General features: G+C 37.2%; 1 protein-coding gene across 5 annotated transcripts in view; it reads left to right on the forward strand.

Moving 5' to 3' along the window:
• Positions 1-614: 614 nt before the first annotated feature.
• Gnpda2 (glucosamine-6-phosphate deaminase 2) overlaps positions 615-10,134 on the forward strand; it is a 33,350-nt gene continuing 23,830 nt past the window's right edge. Inside the window, exons 1-4 of one of the 5 annotated variants that reach the window (XM_023706979.1) lie at positions 615-728; positions 3,589-3,750; positions 7,938-8,039; positions 9,239-9,421. In XM_023706979.1, coding sequence (XP_023562747.1) covers positions 3,627-3,750; positions 7,938-8,039; positions 9,239-9,421 — 409 coding nt within the window. In that variant the 5' untranslated portion in view covers positions 615-728; positions 3,589-3,626. The remainder of the gene's footprint in view (positions 729-3,588; positions 3,751-7,937; positions 8,040-9,238; positions 9,422-10,134) is intronic. The other 4 variants (XM_012512812.2, XM_023706976.1, XM_023706980.1 and 1 more) reach the window with 4 other exon arrangements.

Consider the following 10,134-nt stretch of genomic DNA (forward strand, 5'->3'; position numbering starts at 1 on the left):
CTAATGTGGGCAATTAGTGTATTTTTCTTGAATAAAATTCCAAACAGTTTTTTAACGATATGTAGTTAGGGCAGAAAGCACATGTCCTTCCTACTAAATAGACTTCCTCCTCGGCGAAGATCTGGGAAGCTCGTTCATAATGACTTCTGTATCCTCCACCCCTCTTGAAACCACTCAGCAGAAGCCACACAAGGCTATAATTTCTCCAGCCTTCCTCCTGAGCATGCTGTGGGATTTCTCATGGTCTGCAGTGTACCTTCCCGTACGTTTAATTTTGAAAAGCTTTTATAATGCACAGGCTTAGCAGTCTTTGTGCAGAAAAGTAGACTTGCAATAGCTTGGAGTATTTTATGATGGTAAATTCACATTAAACCAGTGTGGTTATATTTAGTGTGAGCATTAAAGTTCTACATATGGAATAAATCCATATAGAGCATCTATTATTATTGAGCCTCCAAGGGAGCGGGGATGGCATGGAGATCGCCGAGGGATTCAAGACCCCTGGGAAGAAGGGCAACGAGCCGGAGGGCTGTCATCCGACTCGCAGCACTGGCGCGGACGCCGCGGGAGCAGCGCGCATGCGCACGGTCCGCGCGCCGTCCCTCCCTGCGCGTGTCTGCATCCGGGTCCTCAGCTTCGCGCTCCCCCGCCCGACGCTTGGGTTCGCGCCTTAGTCGCTGTGTTGCTGGAGCCGGCAGTTTCTGCTTCTGAGGTCTGTGGGTCAACTGGTGAGTTTAGGCGACCGGCTTGAGTCCCCTGGCGGGCACCTGCGTGCGGCTGCTCTTCCCAGGGCTTTGTGCCGACGGCGGACGCGGGCCGGTCTGCGGGTCTCGGAGCCAGGCCGCGGGGGAGCGCGGCTCCTCGCGCCGCTGCGCGCCTCTGCTGGCGCCGGGTGGAAGTGCGGACCCGCGGTCCTGTGAGTACCGCCGGTGCCGGCCCCGCGGGGCTTCCCCAGGTTCGGGTCGGCATGCTGCGGGGAGCTTAGATGCTTGTTCTGGCCTGTCCAGGAAGCAGCGGGCAGCTTCAGTGCGGGAGGCGTTCGCATCCATCGCAGGAGTTTGGGGTCGGGTGCAGCCGTGCGCGTCCCCCCTGAGGCGCGCACTGAATGAATCAGCGCCTGCGGGAAAGCCTTGGCAGAGTTGGGTTTTGCGTGCCCCGTGGTCACGATGCCAGAGTTGTAGTCTGCCGCAGCACTTAGGGTCTCTGAAGAGCCGCAGAAAATTGGAACAGGCACATTTAAAAATCTGAGTATGGAGGTATTTCTTTCCGATGAGTGAGAGGATTCAACCCGGAGTTTTTTGGGGCGTGCACACGTTCCTCACTGAAGAGCTTTAAATGAAACAAAATTTGCCTGCACTTTGTTGTTCTGAAGAACTTGTTTGAGGTTTTTTTTGTTTTTCCCCAGTAAAGTGTATCTAGTTCTTTTCCAAATTTAACCCACTTGTAAGAATCATCTGGGTTATATATAAATTTCTTCTACTCAGCTCTCTTGAAACACTGATCCAAAAGAGGTGCCTGTGGGCCAGTGAGATAGCTAAGAAACTGTTTAGGCAGGCACAGCGACCTGTCACAGAGACCGGGCGTGGTGGGCACACCTGTAATCCCAGCGCCAGGGAGGCTGAACACAGGAGGATCACTGCGAGTCCGAGAGGCATAGTGAGACCCTGCACCAAATACATTAAAAAAAAAAAAAAAAAAGGTGTCTGAAAATCTGTGTTTTCAATAAGCATGTGACAATTCATAAGGCATTTTATGAGTGGAGATCATTAAGTCAGACACACCTTCAGAAGTGCAGCTCCTGTAAAACTTAACAGCTTTATAACTAAATTTCTCAGAATTGCAATTTGCTAGATCTGTAGAGAGAGAATGATAATATCAACCTCAGAAACTATTGATTCTGTTAAGTGAGAGGGTCTTTAATCATGCTTGTGTCTGTAGACTCAAGCATAGTACAGTTGTAGGTCCTCATGAGTGTGTTTTGCCCTAAGTTACTCTATGCCCAGGACACAGTTGAAGATCTAATGCCTCCTCTCCTTAAAGTTGTTTTTTTTTTTTTTTTGTTTTTTTTGTTTTTTTTTTCCTTAACAATCAATTTGCTGAGTCTTCAGTGTCCATATATCCTTTGGCAATCATAGTAGCAATTATTTTTTTGTCTGTGGTGTAACTGTATTTTCGGCATTAGATTATTGACAAACCTTATTTGTTGGGCTGAATTTGACGAATTATTTTTCTCTAAATGCTATTTATCTCTTACTATTATTCCTGAATGCTAGACTATTGTTTTGTTGTGGAACCGGGGATTGAACTCAGGCCCTTTGCACTTGCCAGCGAAGTGCTAGACTATTGTGATCATCATTTTTTTATTGTTCTGTCAGAATTCTAAAGCATTTTGCTAAGAGTATACTTTAGATTCCATATATTCATTGTAAGATCTTCTAGTTCCGTTAGTTTAAAATATTTGATTTACAATCCCATGGAAAATGTGTGGGAATGTTGAAGTCATATCATCAAAGTATTGGAGTTGATGATTGACTTGTTTAAATATAAAACTAATAATTAAAATCAGAATTATGCTGTTAGAATACACTATAAATTTTGTAACTCTTCACAATACAAAAATATTGTATTTCTGAGAAATTCTCACATTTCTTATGTAAATTAAGTGTGAATTTGTGGTAGTAGACCAGTCCACATCCCTTAATCTGTACCTAATAATATTCTTTACCTTAATCTTTCAGGAACTAAATATTGCTTTTTGTGAATATATTTTTCACAGAAATAAGCCCTTTATTTTTTTCCTGCTGAATTAACTTATTAGAAATAGCATGTTTCATCAGCACATTCTTTAAAATTATGTCTGTGTATCATATTTGTATGAACGTATTAGATATCTGGAATGATGTATGTCCCTAGTAATAATGCAGATTATTTCTGAGTGGTGGGACGTAAATATTGTTTAACAGAGGGCGATACGGTGTTAGGGGTGAGCACAGCACTTGTCAGGCAAACATGAGGTGTCGAATTTGATTCCTAGTACAACACACACACACACACACACACACACACACACAGATTGGCATTATAATAGGAGAAGATTGGGTTATTGTTTATAGGGTGAGTTCTGGATGTGATTAACCAAAAGTTGTCCAGTAATCATTTCCATTAACTTGTGAACAAGTAATACTGGTTTGTTTCTCTTCAGTGTTCTTTTACATTGCTTCAGTGAGATGATGTATTGTACCTCCAGAGGAATCAGTGTTGTGGCTTTATAGTGAGGTTGCCTTAGTTTGAATTCTGGTTTAGTCACTATCCAGGTGACCTTGGTAAACTATGTTTTTCTTCTAAAACTGAGTATTTGCTGCACAAGATTAGAAAAAGACTAATATGTATAGAAATGAGCTTGCCGATTGCCTAAATGTCAAGGTCTGTTCAGAAGAAACAGTTATTATTACTGCTTCAAAGGTACCCATTATATTTTTATGTGTGCATGTTCTTGCTAGGTAATGCCCCTTTCAAAATCAATGTTATTGCACTTCTGTATGAGTGTTGTTCAATTACTTAAAGTGCTGTGCAATGGAATTTTCTCAGGTTCAAACGGCTTGTGCTGCAAGCGGTGCATCACTGTAATGAGGCTTGTAATTCTTGATAACTATGACTTGGCTAGTGAATGGGCAGCCAAATACATCTGTAATCGCATCATTCAGTTCAAACCTGGACAGAACAGATACTTTACCCTGGGCTTACCAACAGGTAATAAACAGCATTTTCTATTCTAGACACTCAGGTTCTTATAAGGTTACTCTGAGTAGAATACGTTTCCTGTCTATTACTTGGTTATATCACTAATTGAACATATGAGTTTATAAAGCCATATATGCATATGTGTGTGTGCCTATTGTGTGTATATACGTGAAATCTAGTCTCTACATTTTGTTACTATTTCCTGTGTTAAAATTCTGTTTCACCTTCTACCCCAAAATGCAGTAGTAAATACTGTGACTGAAATGATTGTCCTAGTAGTTTTATTTTTTTAACCTTTTTCTAGTAGTACTTTATTTTTAGGGGAATTGCATGTCACTATGCATATACTTTCTTAGTAGGTTGGTTTTTTTATAAGTCATGGAAGTTATTGAAGTATTGGTATTCCCTCTTAATTTCACTTTACCCACCTTGTAGTCTCTTAGTAGATCTTTGCTCTCTCTTTACTTTGTAGAAGCATTACAAGTGAAAACTTATTTTATTGAGCAAGATTATAATATTTTTTCTTTTTTTATGTATTTGGTACACGGTCTCACTACGCAGGTCAGACTCAATAGTGATCCTCCTGTTTTTAGCCTTCCCAGTGCTGGGGTTACAGGCATGCACCACTATGCCAGGACTCAGTGGCGGGCTCAGCACACCAGGGGGTGAGACTGGCGTGACCTGTGGTGCTGGGAATCGAACTCCAGTCCCTGCTCTTGCCTAAGCAGGCACTAGGTCAGCTGAGCTATCTTGCTGGCCCTCATTTTCTCTTATGGTGCTTAATTTGTCTTATTCGTACATGTTTACAATGTATAGTGATTACATTCATGATAGAAAGTAGGTACATGTACATAATACATTTTAATTTTTCTTTTACACCCTTTTCTCCCCTTCCTCCATCTTAGTTCCCTTTCCTTTTGCAAAAGACCGATCTTCCAATTTACTGTTATCTGTCTTTCATTTTGCTCTTTATTTATACTTTAGCTTTCTCATATAAGAGAACGTGATATTTAGGCTTCTTTGTTTGTTTTACTTAACATTGTTCTCAGCATGTTTCTATTTTCCTACAAATGATTTAGCTTTAGGTTTTTTAGGTTTTTTGTCAAATTTATGTTTTTTATGGGATAGTACTCAATTGTATATAAATACCACATTCTCTCTATGTGTTCATCTACTAATGAACATATAAGCTGCTTCCAAGATTTTAGCTATTATGAGAACAATATCAAATAAAGTCATGATCTTACAACGCTTTGTTAACCTTTGGCTTTACACGTGATATTAAATATAAAGTCAGAGCTGTTGTTTGATGATGAAGCTTGGTTTCCTTACCTGTAAAAAAGATCAAGAATAATAGTAGCTAAACCTGACTGTTTTTCCCTGTTCCAGAATGATATTCTTAGGTTGGATTTGTGTGCTGCTTGCTGGTTCTCCTTCAGTCCAAGGCAGTCCATCTTGGTGAGGCTGTCACCGGGCAATTTTTGTGAATCAGGCACACCACTTCTGCACACCCATAGAGCACCCTCAATTCTGTCAAGTGAGCCCTTGTAATATTTACTGTAAACCTGGGTTATTTTTAGCCTTCCTGTATTAATTGCATTGTTTTCATTGTGATGCAGAAATAGTAATTTGAGTGTGGGGACTGAAAGCCCTTAGCCTTAAAGTCCTAAGTGCTATCAGTATTAAACATGTTTTCAGTTACAAATCTAAAACTGCAGGTTTAGTTTTGGTGGGATAACTGCGTAGGATGACATCTGGCAAGGGAATACCTCTGGGAACCCTTTGTTGACATTCTCAGGCAGTGTTAGTTATGTCCTCTTTCACCTCCCTAGCAGCTTTGAAATTTGAATATACACATTTGTGATTATAGATAACATGACTTATCCTGGCTTTTTTCCCATCAAGCAGAATTTTGGGGAAGTATCTGTTTAATATATACTAGTGTGATTTTAACGTTTAAAGCATGCTATGGGCCTGACCAACCTCTCAACCTCATTCCTACCATTCTCTTCCGTTGAATTGGGCCAGAGAACAATACTAGGCCTAAACTTGCTGCCTGCTTTTCCTTTTTGTTTATACTCATCGTGTGTATATATGAAATGGATGTAAATTTTGGAACTATCCAAGTCTAAATTTGAATCCTTGTTTTCACAGCCATTTGATATTGGCAAATTCCTTAATCTTTTGAACCCTGTTCTTCTATCTCAGAATGAGAAAGATAAACCTAGTTTCCCAGAATTGTGAGTTTTACCTCAGGTTAGGTACAAAACTCCAGCATAGCATCTGCCCACATGGGAGGCATACAAGCCATCATCTGTAGGTCTCATTTGCCCAGCCCTGTCTGTTGTGTGTTTTCACTAACAGCAGAATTTTATCCCTCCATCAGGATTTAGTTGAGATGTTGTCTTCTTTGATCGTGCTTCCCACAAAGTTATAGTCTCTTTTCTTGATACACTGCAGCACTCTAGACTTGTATTTAGTTATTTATGTTTTCTCCGGTGTTAAGATTATTTTGTGCTTGTTTTTCCCTGTATTTTTCTCAGACAGGAAAAGTCCTAATTATCTTTTTTGTATCTAAATCATAGTAGATATGTGTTAAATACTACTTATGTTGGAAAATGACAATTGCAAAAAGAATATTCAAATGAAATTTTTATCAGTTTAGTCTGTACTATATTTTCCAATTTTTTTCTTTTATGCATTGGTCAAAAAGTAGAAAATGAATATTTTGTCTTTACCATAGTAGCCTCTTCTCACTTTTTAATCACATATCTTTAAATTGAAGGACTTAAAAAGGAAACAAGATTCCTTTATGCATTCCATACTTTGGGCAAGTCATGTTTGTGATTGTGTTAATCAGCTTTCTGCTACTGTGACAAAATACCTGAGAAAAGCAGCTTAAAGAAGCAACTGATTACTTGGGCTCACAGTATGACCAGAGGTTTCTGTCCATGCTTACTTTAACCCTTTTGTTCTGGGTCTATGGTGAGGGTGAACATCATGGCAGGAAGCATGAGGTGGAGCAAAGCTGATCACCTAGTGTGGCCAAGGAAGGGAAAAAGAGAGTAGAAAAGGCTAGGGACAAAGTACACCCTTCAAAGGGAAACCTCGCATGACCTGCTTTCTCCAACTAGGTCCCTCTCCCTAAGGTTTCTACTATCTCCAAATGGAGCTGTGCCGACCTTCACTGGTTTTAGTCCATTGATGAGGTTGGAGCCACCATGATTCCCTCCCCTCACAGTAGCCCTCTCTGTGTTTGAGATGCAGTCTTCTTACTCTGGAATTTCTTCCTTTTTTGGCCAGAGACTGTTTAGTATTCTGCTTCATTACACAGCGTGTATGAAGTCTTTTGTTTGGTTTTGTGGTGATGGTTGACCTGGAAGTCAGTCTGTTCTAATTAGATTAGGAAGGCCAGGTACTTATAAGAGTGCAGTCAATCTAGCCTATTACTTTGGTGTTATAATACAAGATATAGCAAATTCAGAAAACAAACAGGGACCATTCATATTGGGAAAATGTGTTTGTTGTATAATGCCTTGAGGCACTTTCAAACAAAATCTTTTTACAAAAAATAAAATAAAAATGAAGTATTCAATATGGAGATTATAGCTCTCTGTATCTTAAACAATGCTTTTTCTTGCTTACATCTTAGCTCATACATACTAAAGATAACATGAAATGAAAAATAGAAGCTCTAGTTAAAAGTGGAACTGCTAGTTCCTCACTGAATCTTATCAGATTTAGAATCAATTTTGCAAATAGGGGCAATATTAAAATGAGCTCTGGTTTCTCTGTGGATTTGGGTAAATGATCAGTATTTAACCTAGTTGTATATTAACTGTGTTAAAATTTAAGATTTTTCTGTCTACTTTTTTCAATAAAAAAGATTTTTCTTCGTCTTTATTTTTCTTTGAACTCAAATAAGGCCTCCAGATTTTGTTAGAATTTACAGTATTATTTCCAGAATAAATTTTCAAAGTCTAATTAGCCTTTCTTTAACAGTTCTCATCTACTAAAATTTTCAAATACCTTGCAAAAAGAATAATTCAAGCTATATTTGTTAATAAATGTGCATTTAATGATAGCTTGCTTAATTCTAAATGAACAAGATTAAGAAATGAATAATTATATATAAAAATGACTTTAAAACAGATTTTTCCAGTTATGTTAGAAAATTAAATCTTTATCTGTTTTAGGGAGTACGCCTTTAGGATGTTATAAAAAACTAATAGAGTATCACAAAAGTGGAGACCTTTCTTTTAAATACGTGAAGACTTTTAACATGGATGAATATGTAGGTAAGATATTTTTGATTATGTTCAAATGATACTTGAGTATGTTTTCTGTTATATTTTGAATAAAAGCATTGTACTTTAGCATATTAATATATAATTTGGATTTATGTATATCATATAGATATATTGTACTTAGGATATACTGTATGTTGTGATGAGATTGCAGATTTATTTGAGATTGCAAATACAGATTTAAAAATCTGTAAGTACTATATCATTGAAAGAATATAAGACTATAAATTAGAGAATCTGCATTCATCCTTTATAAGTTATAATGTGTTACAATTATTCATTCTCCCTTTCTCTCACCCTGTCCTTGAGGCATAGTTAAAAGCAATGTTGTAAGCCAAGTGTGGTTGTCTGTGTCTGTCATGTGTGTAATACAGCACTCTGGAAGGCTGAGACAGGAGAATACCAAGTTTAAGTTCAGCCAGACTGATGAAGCAATTTAGGAAGACTCAGTCTTAAAAAAATGGCTTGGAATGTAGCTTAGAGTGAAGAACGTGGGTTTAATCCCAAGTAACACTAAGTGAAAAAATAAGCACGTACTCACATAAAATAAGTAGACAACATGGTAGTGATGAATTAAATGATGTGTATGTAAAAGTAATTAATAATATAAAGATTTTTTGGTCTAAAGACTACTCATCTTAGTATTAATGAAGCTTTTATAATGCATTGAGTGTAACTTCCTTAAGTGGAAATACCCTAAGTGAAAATATCTCTGATATATACCGTCTCTGTAGGAAGACATTTTTAATGGTAGCACAAGCAATAGCAAAAGAATTGTTGCGAGTCATTGTACTTGGAGTAGAAGAGGAGGGACATGGCCATTGTTTCAGTTGGACAGTTATTTAATACATAAATCAGTTTCGCACACTACCATTTTATGTGTTGGTAAAGTGTATAGTGGTTACGTAAACATGAACTAACTTCTGGTGTTTGCTCCCCAGTCCTTACATGAGCTGTATTATCACCTTGGGAAAAATTCTCTGTTTCTTGCTCATCCATAAAATGAGAATGCTAGTAAGATTTCCATGGATGTTTCATAAATTAATTCTATTAACATATACATACAAGTTAATTAGTGCTGGATATATGCTAAGCATATATGCTACATAAAATATTTTAAACTGGGTATGGCATAAAAAGTTAAATTTCTTTGTGGAAATTATAAATTTTTTCTTTATGAACCTATTTAGGACTTCCGAGAAATCATCCTGAAAGCTACCATTCTTATATGTGGAATAACTTTTTTAAGCATATTGACATAGATCCTAATAATGCTCATATCCTTGACGGGAATGCTGCAGATTTACAAGCAGAATGTGATGCATTTGAAAGGAAAATAGAAGAAGCTGGAGGAATAGATCTTTTTGTTGGAGGTATGTAAGATTTTTGTCATTGTTTGCTGATATTTGAATTAAGTGTTTTAAGTTTTTTTTAAAAAGAAATTTACCATTGCACTATCCAAAGAATACTTGTGACTGTGATACCCATCCTTTAAAGTAGAAATTCTAACAGTTAATAGTCAAAATTGTTTAAATTGTGCTTTAAGAGGTAGATTCAAGTTCCTATTAAACTCTTCTGATTACCTCTTTAAGGCTGACAATTCATCACATCTCAAAATAAGTGACCTGTTTTTTCTTCCTACTTTTATCTTTTTCATACTTTTTTACTTGCTAGTTTCATAGTTTTTAACTACCTATAATTTTTACAGCTTGCTTGTGAAATAAGAATTGAAGCTAAATGTTAATGAGACATGGGTGGATTTTAGCATATCATTTAAATTGCTGCATCTCACTGAGAAAAATCAGTTTAAAAAAATTAACATTTTATTTTGTCTTCATCCCTTGGATAATATGAATTAAATTTAAATTTTCTTAATAGATTCCAAAGAGACTGAGTATTTAGTTTACTAAGCTTAATTATATTTACATATTTTATGTATATCTGTGTGTGTGCATAATATACTGAAAACAGTAAGGGTTTCTTTCTAATAACATTTTCTGTTAATACGAAAGGTCAGATACAGCTAGCTGGTAGCCATAGGAATAGCATATTAATTAAACTAATCCCACAATTTTTTTTTTTTTTT

This window comes from Octodon degus, unplaced genomic scaffold (assembly GCF_000260255.1).
Source record: "Octodon degus isolate 3935 unplaced genomic scaffold, OctDeg1.0 scaffold00277, whole genome shotgun sequence".
In the NCBI taxonomy this organism is placed as follows: Eukaryota; Metazoa; Chordata; class Mammalia; order Rodentia; family Octodontidae; genus Octodon; species Octodon degus.